This window comes from Alosa pseudoharengus, unplaced genomic scaffold (genome assembly GCF_046254945.1).
Source record: "Alosa pseudoharengus isolate Yale_2024_CS ecotype anadromous, Long Island Sound unplaced genomic scaffold, YU_APseudo_1.1 YU_APseudo_1.1_scf_12, whole genome shotgun sequence".
NCBI classification, from domain to species: domain Eukaryota; kingdom Metazoa; phylum Chordata; class Actinopteri; order Clupeiformes; family Clupeidae; genus Alosa; species Alosa pseudoharengus.
The window spans coordinates 19,854,760-19,870,784 of record NW_027468587.1 but is presented as its reverse complement, the minus strand read 5'-3'; the positions used below and the strand labels follow the sequence as shown (position 1 = coordinate 19,870,784).

The 16,025-nt window shown below is 40.8% G+C and overlaps 1 protein-coding gene across 1 annotated transcript; it reads left to right on the top strand.

Annotated features, from left to right (window-relative positions):
- Positions 1 to 5,553: 5,553 nt before the first annotated feature.
- tp53inp1 (tumor protein p53 inducible nuclear protein 1) lies at positions 5,554 to 13,742 on the top strand. Its single transcript, XM_076280414.1, has 4 exons — positions 5,554 to 5,774; positions 6,901 to 7,269; positions 10,283 to 10,733; positions 11,098 to 13,742. The coding sequence occupies exons 2-4, from the start codon at positions 7,047 to 7,049 to the stop codon at positions 11,345 to 11,347; spliced, it is 924 nt and encodes a 307-aa protein (XP_076136529.1). The 5' UTR covers positions 5,554 to 5,774; positions 6,901 to 7,046; the 3' UTR covers positions 11,348 to 13,742.
- Positions 13,743 to 16,025: the final 2,283 nt, after the last annotated feature.

Below are 16,025 nucleotides of genomic sequence, written 5' to 3'. Positions count from 1 at the left end.
GTGGGTGTTTAAAGGACCACTGACAGAGCCAAAGCCAAAGTTGGCAAAGGATTTAAGTTTAAGGTTTAAGTGCTAACTTTTAAACAGTTGGCGTAGACAAGATCACAGATGACATTCCTTTTTTTCTGTCATATCAAGATGAGGCCATTTCCATTGTGTCTTTTTTTTTTTTTTACGACAAATCATGTATGTTTTTTCTGCGCAAGTGTGGTGAGAACAAAGGCTACTGGTATTCTGTTGACAGAAAACAAAAGACAAACAAAAAGAACTGCACCCATGCTTTTTTACAGCTTGTCCCTTACCCCTTTAAAAGTTTAGGAATCTAGTATAGGTGTTTTGTTTTCTGTGAACACAAGGTATGTGTACGAAGTATATACCCTGTTGGAATTTTACAAACTACTGTTTACAAACTCTGCTTTTAACCATATTATGTACAGTGCACTGTGAAACATGAGAATGTTGGGCTCATTATAGGTCACTTTTTTGACATCATGCACAGTGGCGTGTATTTTACTTGTGGTGACCTGCCTTTCCTGTTTTTTGAAGACCTCATTTTTAGTGGGAAGGGACTAAATCCAGATATCTAGCAATGGGATTCATGATGGGGAATTCATTTTATCCACCATCCTGGATTTGGCATGATTGGGAAGAAAAAAAACTAGTCAGCCTCTGTGTTCTGTGGGGTAACCTGAATGTCAACGCAGTTATGGATGGTCTTCTGTAGTCCCCCTCTTAGTCCCAACAGCCTGAGGACAATGCAACAGAGACACGTGTCCCGTAGGCTGCAGCACATATTGTCCAGGGGGATAGGATTAATATGAAGGACATTGCATGGGCTCTAGAGCATTACAAGAAGAATGAAGAGGCCTCAATTCCATCCGTCAAGCCACCCCCTGTTACCATAGCAACCTGGTTCCTCTTCATCTGCTCGGATTTGTTCGCAGCACTTGGACAAAAATCTTTTTTTAAAAGCATCCATCTGGCTTGGAACCCTGTTTTGCATGAGATTTCCCCAGCAGGGAGTCAACTGTAGCACAGATGACTATTATACAAACACAAGCCAGGGCTGCCATCAAAAGCAGCTGGCTTTCCATGGCCAGTCCTGCTCTCTTGCTGTTGCCCACAGGGACTTTTGCTGAGCAGCCAACTGGGTCATATTTTGCGGAAGGTGTGTCGAGGTATCCCAAAAGGACCATGGTCTGAGGCGGGAAGTAATCATTATGCATTCCTTTATGTGGGTTTGACAAGTTAATATTTGATGAATGTTTTTGCCAGCTTATCATTTAAAATGATGCTATTTTCATTTGACAGTATGATGATTAATGTAAGATGTTTCCTTCGTATGTCTTTTATGGCCATGTTCTTTTGAGAAAGATTATGTTGGGAGTCAGTTGCCCTAGGTGTGGCTGTGGTTTCATGTGTCCTACATTAAGATCTGGTCAGCTTTGTATAACTTTTTTTTATGAGATGAGACCGGCTTTGATCGCAGGACCAAGTCTGACCAAGGAACCAAATGTGCTCCTGGTACCCATTTCTGGTGGGTGGGTGAAAGCTTTTCTTGAAGTTGACTTACACAGCTAATAACAAATACCGTGAGAACAATGCAGTGTCCATTCTTATTCAACGCCTGACTGATTCCCAAAATATGTTTGGCCCAAGGAAGTTTGCTAGTGTTCTTTTTTTTAAAAGGCTAATGTGACTTTCTAAAGATTAATATATGTTTCAAAGTGTTTTTTCTTTGTGTCATGCAGAGAAACACTTGGTCAGCCAGTTTTACAAAATATTCTCAGGTTCTTTCTAGACATTTTTTAAATATTTATTTTTGTGTGCCTGTTAACTTATGTCTTGTGCCAGGGCAGGAGGTTTGATATGGAACAGATACTAATGTCATAATATTTATGACTATGGCAAAGAATAACACCAATTTATACATTTTAGACTAGCTTGCATGAAGAGTAGTTGATTCCAGTGTGTTCAGATTGCTGATAAATCATGTCACTGTGTGCACTTTGTTCAATAGGTCCTATCGGGTACAAAATCGTTTTTGCTGGACATTGTCTTTCATAATCAAAAGTAGAAAAACTAAGCTGAATTTCTCAAAATAAATCCTACATGCCATGCCATTGACATTTCTAGAGTGGATGAATCTTTTTTGTCACCTGAAGAAAACAACTGCTGTCATGTCATTTGTATGAATCTTCCAATACAACTGAAAACAACTGAGGTGGTCTTGCATTTTCTCAGAGATCTTTAGTCAATAAGTCATTGTGGGTTGTTTTTTTATGCTTTCTTTCCTATTAGACAGCAATATCTACCTGTTTTCTCTACCAAAGCAGTTATACATACACCATAAATCATTTTGGAAAAGTGTTGCCTTATTTAGTGATGATGGAGTAGAGATAAATATCAGGCATTCACATTCCACACATAATAGGCGTTTGTGCCATTCCTGATTTGAATTTTGAATTGAAATTCAGCCAAATTCAGTGAAATGTAAGTCCTGTGGGTTATCTGATGGAACCCACAGGGTGCGCATCTATGTGAGGGAAAGCAGAATACGTACAGTGTCACTTACATCTTGATTTCAAATCTTCAGCACAGGGTGTATCAGTCTATTCTATGCCAGATAATTTCCACATTACACTATCGTAACCAGGAAAGGAAACCTGAACTTTATTAAACTGCAAGTGCCCACTCACCTTAGACTTCATTGACAGGATGTTCCACCCCAAAACTTAGGTGACTCACCTTGCCTTGTCCTGCCCCCTTGTATGTCTTGTTCAGCTGATGCAATCCTCCACCCAGATGTCACTCCACCCCCCCCCCCACACACACACCCCCGCCCTTTCCTCCTCACCCAATCCTGTGGCCTTGCTCACCTCTCAATGTGGTTGTCATAAAACTGATAAAATTAACCATGTTTATTGCATTGTTTTTTTCCTGCAAATATCTCTGCAGCTTCATTTTAAAGCAGTTCACAGTTTACTTAGCTTTTGGAAGATGCATGATTACTTTAAAAAGTTGTTATTGGGGTGTTGCTACTGGCCACAGGATCTGCAAATGTTTTCTCCACTTTGCTGTGAACTTGACATTCCCGGGTGCATGTTGCGTGAGACTTGTCTTAAAGTATGTAGCACTTTAACAGACTGTTGGCCATAAACACACACATTTTAATATTCTTTGACATGACCACAATACAGTGTAAGCAGACTAAGAGTATAATTTGAAACAAATTAACTAAAACCTTCATGAAATGTGCAGTCAGAGTTACTACACTGACTTCACCTATTCTTAAAAATACTGACTCACAAACACATCTTCATTAACAGGACATTTACAGGGAACATTATTAGCTTGCAAATACACAGAGGAAACAACAGAGCTTTATCACAGTCTCTAACAGTGATTGAACATCAACAAATGCTCCAAATGGGAGGTGGCATTAAGTGATTGGTCACTGAACCTGCGATACTTGCACATGAAGTCCTGAACATGGCATAAACATTAACAACATTACATAAGAGTCACAGCAGACTCCCCAAGAGACGGTGCATATTGTGTTGTTACAGGGCATGGACCCGAATTAAAAAGCCTAATTATGGAAAATACATTTTGTTTTGGCAAAGTTAATAATTTGTTAATGGCCGTGTTGCTGTCCATTAACATGTTTGACTGATAAACAACCTGTTCCCACATGAGATGATTGTGTTTATGCAGATAAGTAGTTTTAACAATCATTTAAATAATACTATTTCTACTTTGTACTTTATATATATATGTATATACATATATATAGATATAGATATAAAGTACAAAGTAGAAATGGTATTATTTGAATGATACCCAGATGAAATTTGCTGTTTTGGAAAATGCTTTTTTCCAGACCTGATAACATATCAGTGTTATAACACCATATGCAGTGCTTCAGGTGTGACCTTGTTTCCTCCTCTATTTTCGGAGTGAGGAAAGTATGACGCTATGTGAGCGCTCTGAATCATACTTACATCATCTGGAAAAAAAAGGGAAAATATTTGCTTTTCTGGAAGAGTTTGTCCCTCGCTGTACACAAACACTACTGAGGCCTAAAACTCTAGGTCTGAAGTTAGTTCAGGGGGCAGATGTTGTGGCTCTGACATGGGTAGCTCACTCCACCCTCTCCCAGACCCTGTCCCTGTGTATGTGTTTGCTCAGATCTAAATACAGTCTCTGACTTTTTCAGACACAGGAAGTGTTGATCCCTTTGGCTGCATCTAAGAGATACCCCCCCCCCCCCCCCGGCATGCATTTCCCTTTCAGTGACATGTATTTTTGTGTTAGTTTGCTTTGCAGGCTCTGTAATAAATCCTCCTGAGGATGAGGTTTCTTGCATTCATACACCACAGTGCATACAGTTCTGACAGCAATAAAGATAAATGGGCACAACAATGCCTACGAGACTGGCAAGAAGTTTTAGGGTATTTTTTGCCTTTAATATTACAATTTACCATTTTGCCATTTGACTAATTCTTTTGAGTAGTTTTTGTTGCATTGACTCCTGAAAGGCCCAATAATTAAAGTATAATACCATAACCCAGTCTATTAGGGCAGCAAGTGATTACTGTCAGTGTTGCCCTCTCTGATTGCAGCTGCAGAGAGGGTTTTGTGTTTGTTCACCCTGTCCTTTACATTGTTTTTGGGAGGTTGACGATGCATTGGTTAGGCCCCTTGCTTCTCCCTCTTATCTCATTTGGGGGTGAGGGCTTTGTTGCGTTTAGGGTGACCTAAATACTGAATGGGGATCAATCTGTAATCTCTTTTGTCGAGACCCCTTTCTCCTGCTCCCAAGACTCAGGTTTTTAGGAAGAACCCATATCTGTGGGATGCTTCACTGGCTTTGACATTTGTTCAATATATTTCATTTCCCGAATGGACCTTATGTGAACTATGCCAGTCTGCTCGTATTTGGCATCTCACCAAATGGTTGCAGGCCTGCGATAACTGATTTGGCTTAATCAATACTCATCGCTCATGTATGTGACAAATAAATGCAGTAGGACTACTTATATCAATAGCTCATGTATTCTATCACATTGTCACATGGGAGAGCAGGAGAAAACATATTGTGGTAATACAGAGTAATTGCTATTTACAGCCAAGATGGTTTGAATAAAAATCCATATAAAGAAAAAAACTAAGCGGGTACTAGGCCTATAGTGTAGGCATAGGCAACCAAGACTGGTCTGGTTGCCTATTCTGAAGGAGAAATAACATCCTGTGATTGTCACTGATTCAGGAAATAACCCTACATTTGCAAGGATTTCCATTTGAACTTTGAGAATTTCAATGATATTCATTTCTTCAATGAAGAGGTTGAAACAGTAGGCTATCTGTCACTCCAACACAAGTTCTTCCTCCAGACAGGTCTTTGCCCAGTCTTGTCTCCGTCTAGGCTGAGTCACGTGCGTTGGTGACAGTCAGTCAGAGCCAGTAACAGAGTTTCATTGGCTGATTTGACTGCTCTATCACCCGCCCAGTGGGCCGTCCTTCGTGACGTTACACTCGATCAGCTGTTAATGCTCCACAACAATAACAACAAAGGGTGTAGTTGAGACCTAGACGGAGCTAGTGAAAAGAACGACGTTGCTCCGAATTCAGGGTCCAGAAACGTTAATTTCTTCTGCGAAGAAAAGCAAATATATTTTTATACCTTGAAGAAAATATCTACCTCAGAGTGCAGTTTTGTATGTCAAGATATTTTTTTGCTGTTTACAGTTTTCTTCCTGCCGCCGCCGCAGGTGAGTTTGAGCTCTTTGTTGTCTGACGGAGGAAGAACAAAAAGTTCGTTTGAAAGTAGGTCTAGACTTGTAAACTGTCGCTTGATAAAGATAGACTGTCGGGATTCGACAACTCTTTGTGTATAGAGCAACATTAATTGTTAAATGCGCTACGCAATCAGACGTTTTTAAAATAGACTATTTTTGGCATGCTATTCAGATCGCATCATTTACGGACGCCTACCGAAAATGTAGGGTAGGCCTATTTCTGAAACTTTGCAATGCAGAGGATTGGACAAGATATCCGACTATTCCACTGAAAATGGTTTTATTCGACATTCAATATTTGCTACGTTACAATTTACGTTGGTGGTAGCGTCCGCCCAGTCGGTGTAAGGTTACGTAGAGTCCTCAACCCCTCCTCTTGCTGGCGATCAACAAACCGTCTCCAGACTGAGCGCTACTTGATGGGTTGTTGGCCGCTTTAAATCGTTAAACTAATGACAAAGTATAGGGGGACGTGACGCAATCAGATTTCATGTTAGGCTATAGCACGATAATAATTATTACAACACCTGGCCATTATTATAGCTCTAGCCTATTTCTACAGAACAAAAAACGCCAAAGACCATGGTTACGTAATTTGCGAGCACACGCAGCTTTGTTCTGTTCTACGGGCAGGATCGTGTCATGTTAAAGCAGCTGGTTTGTTTTTTCTGATCAACCTATGTTATATGTGATGAGCATCTACAAACGATGTCTAAAAATGGCAGTTCCGTTGTTTTGTTAGTTTCAGGTAGGCTACTACTGTTTGACATCAGATGTGCTGCGCACAAACACCGCTCTGAGCAAATGTTTGCATTCTTTCCTGCTGTAGGCTAGTTGATGGCACAATGATTAGGGGAACAATTCCTGTGCTGCTTTAAGTTTTAATCACCCCAAGCCATGTCTATATTCATTTGGAATGCCAAAATAACATGAGAGAATATTCAGCACATTGTATGCTCTCTGGATAAAATGGCTGTAGATGTGAGAATAATGAATATTGCCTCCATATACCCACTTGTGTTATAACTTGAGTGAATTATGCCATTATTACACATGATATAATGTGGGAATTGTTGTCTGCCTTTTGTTCTTTTCCTAGGCCTTTCTATATTTTGTGTTTGTTTTGCACACTTTGGGAAACTATGAGTGACATTCAGAGTGCCCTCCTTGTCAAATGAGCACCTCGCCCCTCATGCCCGTCCGCACCTTCCGGGAAACTTCTCCAAGCAGCGGCTCCCGCAGCTGATGACCAAAGCACCCCACCCTCTCCCGCCGCCCGCCGCAGGTCTGACCTGCCCAGCGCAGCCCCCGATCCCCAGGTCCACAGCCGACACTACCGCCACCATGTTCCAGAGGTTCACCAGCATCCTGTTCGGAGACTCCGTGGAGGATATCCGAGGAGGCATGGCTCAGCCAGGCTTCGATGAGAAAGAGGATGACGATGAGTGGATCTTAGTGAATTGCCTGGGTGAGTTATCCTCTACCTCCCCCCGCCCCTACACACATTTAACTACTAAAAAGAAACGATGCAACATATTTTGAATGTTGCACGCATCCTATGAATCACCTACCCTTGAGCACTAGGCCTACTCTAGAAGCACCATGCCTCACAACTTTAGACACCAACCGCCACTGTTGTCAGTAGCCTAGTCTTTATCTGTATTTTATCTCTACTGTCCATTTAAAGTGAAAACATCTCGTCATTGTTATTACGGTTCATGTCTTGGATGGGGGCTCTCCAAAATAGACTAGCAAACAGTGTGCTCATAGTTTACTTCTCCTCATAAGGCTTATAAATATAACATGGTCTTGAGGGACTTCAGCTAAGTTTGACGTCATGGGTCAGCTTTTAGCCTGGACTTCATAACCTTTGTGCCTCCAAAGACAGACTTAATGGCAGACACCAGGATCCTAATGTACACCAGGCAAACAGCCCGAGTCTGTTTTTAAAAAAAGATGTTGGATGTTGGCTGGCTTGTTGCTGCCAGAAGGTGTTTCGCTGGTGTTTGTGTGTGTGTGTGTGTGTGTGTGGGGGGGGGGGGGGCGGCATGTGGGTGTTGAGTGAAGCTAGGTTCAAGGGACTGTGTTAGGGTGTCTCATATTATACTGCGTGTGAATATTTCAGGTGCACGGCTATCTTAGCCGACCCATATCTTCGGATGGGGGGGCTGGGGTGAAAGGAGAGTGGAAGGTTTACAATTTAAGGACAAGTGATGACTAGCCTCTCCAGACCGTATAAACAAAAGGACCCCTAAGGGTCACCTAGACCGCCACCTGGGTTGGATTACTGTTTACGCTTATGGCACGGTGCTGTAGGAGGGGTATGTATGTGCATAGACTCAGCTATAACCATTTATGCAGCAGGTTGTGAACTGGATGTTGGTGAAAGGAAACCATTTTTATTTGACCAATTGCTGGATAAAATAACACATAATCGATCTGGCCATGCACTGGTTACGTAATGTGCATGGCCAGTCTTATTTGGCTTTTAAGTTTTAGTGCAACCAGTGTTGTGAGTCAAATGTGGGCTTGATTCTCAGGGCAAAGTTTGCCACCGTAGTCCTTGCCCTTGGCATGTTACACACATCATGTCAATTTACTAGCTAAGGTATTCTTATTAAGGTAGGGCAAGCTTTAGGAAGAAGAGAGGTGCTATTTTAGGCTGTAACTATTGGCCCATCATTTGGGAACACATAGCCAATGGCACAGCTGTTTGTGTCGCTTGACGTCAAAGTTTGAAAGTTTCCATTAGCTGAGATGATAGCCTACATGGTGCTGCGTCTGAGAAGCTCTGGCAACACCTATTCTAAATATGAAGAAGATAAAAATACAAACGCTGCCCAAATGTGAAAATTCCCTTAGCCTGATGGTTTCTTGCTGTGAGTTTAGACCTCAAGACTAGCTCAGCTATTATCCTTTGGCAATTTAGAAGAATTAAATAAATCTGAAATGGTCAAATCCAAAGCTTTTGGCTGCAACATAGACATTTAATTTAGCTTTCAGTAGCCACTCCAAACATTGGAAGGCTTCCTCCAAATAGAATAGCAGATTTGCAGTAGTGTTCTACAGCTGTATGATGACATGACGATGCACTGTCTTGGTTATTTGTAATAATAATAATAATAAGAAGAAGATTTCTTTGTATAGCACCTTTCATACACAGAATGCAGCTCAAAGTGCTTTACATTTGAAACATTTAACACAACAATAGAAAAGAAAATAATAATAATAATAATAATAATACATTTTGAGGCTAATGCTGCAAGTTGTTGCAGTAGTATATATATATAGGCTTTGCTATCAAATGCCTACATAACCCTACATACCACAAGCCTTTATTGCAGGCCCCCACAAATACCAACAATTTCCTACACATTCTTCTATTTGTAGGACAGTCCAGGTCCACTGTGATGTGTTCCCCAATAGGAAAGAAGCTCTGTAACTTTATGTGTGTTTGGGGTTAGTTGGTTGGTCACCACAGCTGCCACACCTGATTGAGTGGATTAGAGGTTAAGTGGCTTCGGGCAGTACGCCACCAAGGCCCAATAAGCTGTTTAAGAGGTCAGCGAATGCAGTCAGGATTACAGGCAGTATCACCACATGTTTGCTGTCAGCAAAAAAAAAAGACATCCATCTGTCTGTCCGGGGTGTGGGGGATGTTGGAGGATCAGGTCATAGTGAAGCACTAAATTGTTGGGCGAAGCAAACAGGCGAAGATGTGGGCCTCAGGTATTGGTGTGATGGGAGGATCATTCTCCTCTGAAGCAAATTTGGATCAGAATGGGATTTTCTACCCAAAAATTGGCCTGGTATGTCCCACCCTATGATGACTAGTCTACTGCTGTTAGCAGTACAGTTTGGTTTGCCTAAGCTGACTAGGTTGTTGTTCAGATTGCTACCATGAAAATAGATTGTGTAAGGGAAAGTAATAACCACCTGGGCTCTGTAATTTCAACCTGAAAGTTCAGAGTGCTTTAAAACCCATGAGGCCTCCTGCTATGGACAAAGAGGCAGATAAGGTCCAAGAGTTCGCTTGACTGTTTGATTTCCTAAGAAAGATTTCCAGGGCACCTCTTTGCTAGATGCCTTTGCGCCCTCTAAGGGCAGGATGTGTAAGTGCAGTTCTTCACCATGTTTCTCTCAGCTTCCTCCTCTCTTGTTTAGTTGTTTGAGTTGATTTGCTGATATTTTTGACATTATTATACAATTTCACAATGCTCATAAGTCATTGTGCCATAATGATATGACATAAGCTCTCATTGATGAAACTTTCAAATTTAGTTTCCGTCCTCTACAATATTTTTTGTCACCTACCAGGTTTAGTACTTGAACCAGAATCTAAATTTGAACATGAATGTACCTCTTTATTGGTTAGAGCCTCTGCTTCTGACTGAGATGTTTTTCTTTGTCCTAAAAACCAGAGTGGTAGTTAATACTCTCCATTCTGACCCTTGACCCTGTTTCTTCTTCCTGACCTGTAGCCGAGGCCTATGCAGGCTCCTGTGGGGACGGCCTGGTGGAGGTTAGCCCTGAGGACCTGGCTGACCTGGAGGCCCCCTCTCCTGAACGTCCGCTTCGCTCCTACTCCTGCTCCTCGCTGGACTCGGCCGCTGACACCGACCTTGACCCAGAGGATGGTGGTTTCTTGCGGCTGGATGCGGCAGGCGAAGACGAGGAGGAGGAGGAGGAGGACGACGTTGACGAAGGAGAGGATGGGGAGTTTAAGGGCTGCGCATTGGAGGAGAGCTGGTTCATCACCCCACCGCCGTGCTTCACCGCGGGGGGGCGCACTCCTGTCCTGCTGGAGACCAGTCCCCTGGAGAACCTACTGATCGAGCACCCGAGCATGTCCGTCTACGCTGTCCACAACCCTCGCCATGCCAGCCGACCCCTGGTAAAGGAGAACTCTCATCATGAGCCATCCCTACACAGGTAAGACACCAGAGAATAGTTTTTTGCTGAATTGAATTTTTTATGATTTTGAAACATTTGTTGTTCAATGTGACATCTATTGTAGTATGTTCTAGAATGGGTTTTGTGCTTATCTTCAAGGTTGATACATTCCTTGACTATACAATTCAGCCAACACTCTGCAACCATATATTTATGGCCGCAACCAGGACTTTTAAATTTATTAATCTGGTTTACGCATTAATCCAAAGCCATGTTTCTGAAAAAGTATTTAATTCCAGTTGTATAGCTTCGTGTGAGTTATACATGGTTTGAAATATCTGAGTGTAGGAATTTATATTTTGTTGGTGTACTTGTCTAAACTGTCTGTTTCTCCTGTTGTCAGGACGGAGGTCCAGCGCCGGCCAAGCCACTCTACTGGCTGCTATGCAGCTGCCCTGGCCGCCCACGCCAGCCTTCTGGCGCAGGTCAAACATGGCCGCCTTGCTCAGCGTGTCCGGGACAACGTGGAGCGCCAGAGCCTCTCCCGAAACGCCCTGCGCCGTCTCAACATGCTCCGTGAGGGCCGGGCCCGGCACGCCAAGTCCACTACTGGGCTTGTCCATCAGCCTGGTCAGAGGCACTTCAACTACTGAAGCCGCCCCCTTTCACCCCCCTTCCCATCACCTGCCCTCCTTCTGCCCCAACAATCAGCTGTCCAAACCACCCCACCACCACCTCCATGGCCAGGAATATATGTCTTTCACAAAGATGTAATAATGGAGTACTTTGCAAATCAGAGCCTTTATACCATAGGTCACTTTATTAATAGCAGGTTTGCTCGCAACTGGATAGATAGTTTTGAGGCTTGTCAGAGAAGAGCAACACCAATCCCACTCCACTTTTCTCTGCTTTGAGCTGTGTGTGGAAACAAACAACTCTTTGTGTGTGTGTGTGTCTGTGTGTGAGAGTGTGTGTGTGTCAAAAACATGGAGCTGCCATGTTTGATGCTAGTGTTGAGAAGAACGTGTGATTTGTTGGTTAGTGCCAGAGCAGACAAGCAGATGGGAATTTTGCCTTCATAATAAGCCTCAACTGGTGCTCTACTACCAAGAGCCAGGTGAACATCTTATCGTCCCTGGCCATGAAGAACAGGAACCACACAAAATGGCAGTGTAGATTCTCAGTGTCGTTTCAAAGCCATAATAACTTCTTCAGGCTAGTAACACAGTCTGTCTTGGGTAGAGCAAACTTTGCTGTGATTTATATAGATTAGTACTTACACTTTTATTTTGTGAATTGAAAAAAAGAAAAGGTATAGTTCAATAATGGGTGTTTCACTAACAGCCTCGTTTGAATAGTAGACAAATAATGTAAAATATATATAAAATGGAAAAAAAAATTCCAAAAATATTTTTTGAAAGGAAAAAAAGATGGCTTATATATTACATATCAGTATGAATTTGTGTATGCGCGTATGTTATTCTGTGTATGTATGTAAACCACAGTTTGTTTTAGTTTTTATCTCTAAATTATGTGGTTCATTGTATGGTTGTGTAGTTCTAGATTCCAGAATGATGAAAAACGTTGAAAAAAAAACTTTTTGAATATTGTATCTTTCTTGTAACTTGTAAATCTGCAGTACACTTCTCAGGGCCAGGACTCTTCACCTTTTACTAAAATGCAGATTACTTGATGGATGTTAATTGTCTTGTACATACTGGAAAACCTCTTAAAATTATCAAATGTGGACAATGCCTTGTGAGATGTTTGTAATCCGTGGAACTTCTTAAAGGAGAAAAAAAGGTGTTTTTCATTGAAGCAGAAAAGAAGTTAAATGCTTGCTTGAGGGCTGTGAAAATTATTTCTTTTTTTTTCTCCTCAATTGACTGTTAAAACGTATGAAGATGGAGTGAAACTGTTAGTGTTTTTTTAGTTATTTTTACAGTACAGTGATCTTTTCATAGTTTTATGTGTGTCTGATTTGGTTTCATAATCTTAATACAATACTTACCCAATAGAAGTGTACCAGTTCTCAGAGCAGCAGTCTTTCCTACTGTTATCTGTTGTTATTCCTTACTGCCTTATGAATATCCCTTATCGTATGTGGAGATCAGAGGGCCATGATTGTTCTGCCCAGACTGAATTCTGTTGAAGGAAAGGGCAGTTGGGAATGACTATGGACACCATGCACCTTCCAGATTCACTTGTTTTTTGTTGCTCTTAGATCCAGTGCAAAGGACTATTGAGTGCTCACTATTGTTTGGTTGTTACTTTCTATGCTCTTCTTTTTCAATCAGTTGGTGGCATACACAAGACACTATGTTATATAGCTCTTTAGGACAGTTGTCTTTGTGTATGTGGCTGTGTGTGATGTTTTAGTATGACTGTGTAAGCTGTGTATGCTGTTTCCGATTCTTATTTGTTACTCAGTTCAAAAGACGAAGGGAACGGTAGCTGCGAATTGTCTCCATTTTCCACGAATATGCTGGACAAGCCCCCCACCCCATCTTCTCTCAATTTTGCATATGTTTATCACAGGGATTCTATTATTTTTTTGCCTTGAATTGTGTTGATCACGTGCCTTCCAGGTTAAAACATTATGACAATGCATTTACGGAGAACTTGAAAAGTCCAGTAAGGACAAAACCATAAACAAAAGCGAATTTCTATGCACAGGGGTTAGAATGACTCTGTGAACCACTTGCTCTGTACACCTTTTATACACAAAATGTAGCAGACCTCTTTTGTTTAATGTGTGAAGTGTATTTTCTGTGGCATTTTTTTTCATTGCGTGTTTAGACTGTGCTTTCAATTGATTTTTATAGTTTACTGGAATTATACAGCACTTTGCCAAAAGTGTAGGGTTTAGTATCACATTTATTTATCTGTATTTGTTCTTATTTTGAACCATTACTAATGTCATTGACTGTTTGTATTTTCATTTTCATTTGCAGATGCAATTATGTAGCCTGATCTGTTTCACTGAAATGCATTATTTGGTAAAACCATGTAAGCTACCAGTCTTCAATAAAACGTTTCATTATACAATTTGGATACATTTTTTCGGCCATTTAGGCGACAAATGAAATGATCATACAACAGGCTATTTGTAATGACAGCAATCACATGCATGCCATCCATTGACACTGGTCAAATTATTAGGTCTTCTAGATACGGTGGGGGAAATAAGTATAAAACATGTCAACATTTTTTCAGTAAGTATATTTCCAATGAGGCTATTCACATGACATTTTCACCAGACATTAGTATTAACTTGGGAAATCCACACGTATAAAGAAATCCAAACAGTGAAATGAGACTGAGGAAAAAGTAGGCCTATTAAACATGGTAAGAAAAAGCAGTACATCAAGGCTAAATGCAAGGAACCAGCTGAAATAGTTAGTCTGTAATTATACCTCCTATCTGTTAAAATTAATATCAGCTGGGTTAGTATATCAATACAATAAAAAAAAGGTTTTCCATTACTAAGGTGTCACACAAGAAACATCTTAGCCTTGATGTACTGCTTTTTCTTACAGTGTTGAATAATTTCTTCCTGTCTCATTTCTCTGTTTGGATTTTTTGTGGATTTCCTGAGTTAATGTCTGGTGAACATTTCATGTCAATAGCCTCATTGGAAATATATTTACTGAAAAAAATGTTGACACGGTCAATACTTATTTCCCCCACTGTATGTTTATACATAACATTTCAGAAAATGTGCAATACAAAAATGTATTGATTTGATGTACATAATCAACTGTGGTGTGGAAGGTTTGTGGGGATATCTATCCATCTCTCTCTTTAGTGACAGGCATACCAAACAAACTCATCCATCGCCTCCAACCCATTCAAAACTCTGCAGCACGGATTATCACCAGCACAAAGTCCTCCCAACATGTTACATCTCTCCTGATAGAGCTACACTGGCTCTCTGTCTCTCAACGGATCAACTTTAAAATCCTGTTGATGACATTCAAAGCCCTTCATAACCTCTGCCCTCCATGTCACAGAACTCCTACAGACTTACACCCTCCCGTTCACTATGTTCATCTACAGCTGGATTGTCAGCAGAGGTGGAAAGTAACGAAATACATTTACTCACGTTACTGTAGAGTAGTTTTTCTGTGTATTTTGTAATTTTTAAGTAGTTTATAAAATCGGTATTTTAAATTTTACTTGATTACATTTTGAGTGAAGTATACTTCGCTACATCAAAAATCCCATCCATTACTTGAGTAAAAAAGAAGTTAAGACGAAAACAGTCGCGCCCTAAACCACTAGCCTAGTGATAATGATCAGCATGTATAGCCTACAACAGGACATGAATCAAGCTGGCGCTATGCAGTCTTTCTGAAAGTGATGGAAATAGAGCTGGATCACGAGATGCATCAGATTACATGTGTAGCCTAACCTATGAAAGTGTATTTTCCGCTATTTCAATGGGTTGTCTCTGTTCGTATTAGCACTAATGATTGCGGAGATATTCAAGCAAACACCATTTCGTGTTTTGACGTTTGTGCTCACCTTTCTTTGGAAAGAAGTTTATTAGCAGTTGTTTCCCCTCATTTTGATGTCTCTTTTTCCTGTTTTGGCCTTTGTTCTTAGTAACCTGACTTTGCTTTCTTGGAGAAAGACATTGCACCAGCGTTTATTTCTATGAGATAGACTACTGAATCATGCAGGGAGAGTGAGAGTGACCTTAGACAGTTTTCACTATGTTTTGTATACAAAATCCAGTCAGTCAAGCTTTAAATTTCATCTGACATTCATTTTGACATTTAATTTGGAAGTTAAAATATTCAAGTAAAATAAATATAGGCTATGGTGGAAATAAGTATTGAATGCTTATTTTTTTTCCCCAGTAATTAGCCTAAACTTCCAATGAGTCTTCGAAATTTTCCCCACACATTATATTAACAGGAAAAAAGTATTGAATGTGCCTACTGAAATTTATTCAATACTTTGTGGAAAAGCCTTTGTTTGTAAAGACAGCTTCAAGACAATTCCTGTATGACAAAACTTTAGTCACAGTATCAGGTGTGATTTTGACCCATTGTTCTAAACAGATTCCAGGGGTCCCTTTTGTGAATCCTTCCAGAACTGTTTAATTGAATTTAATTGAATTGGCTGCCTTCAAGTCTTTCTAGAGCTTTCTCCGAGTGGTCTTTGGCTCTTGGAATTGACTATCCTTCTGACTCCCTGGTCAGAAATATTGCGAGGAGATCCTGTGCATGGCCGGTTGATGATGCAGTGATGTTCCTTCCACTTGCAGATAATGGCTCCCATGCTGCTTACTGGAAGATTCTGAAGTTTTTAATTGCATCATAA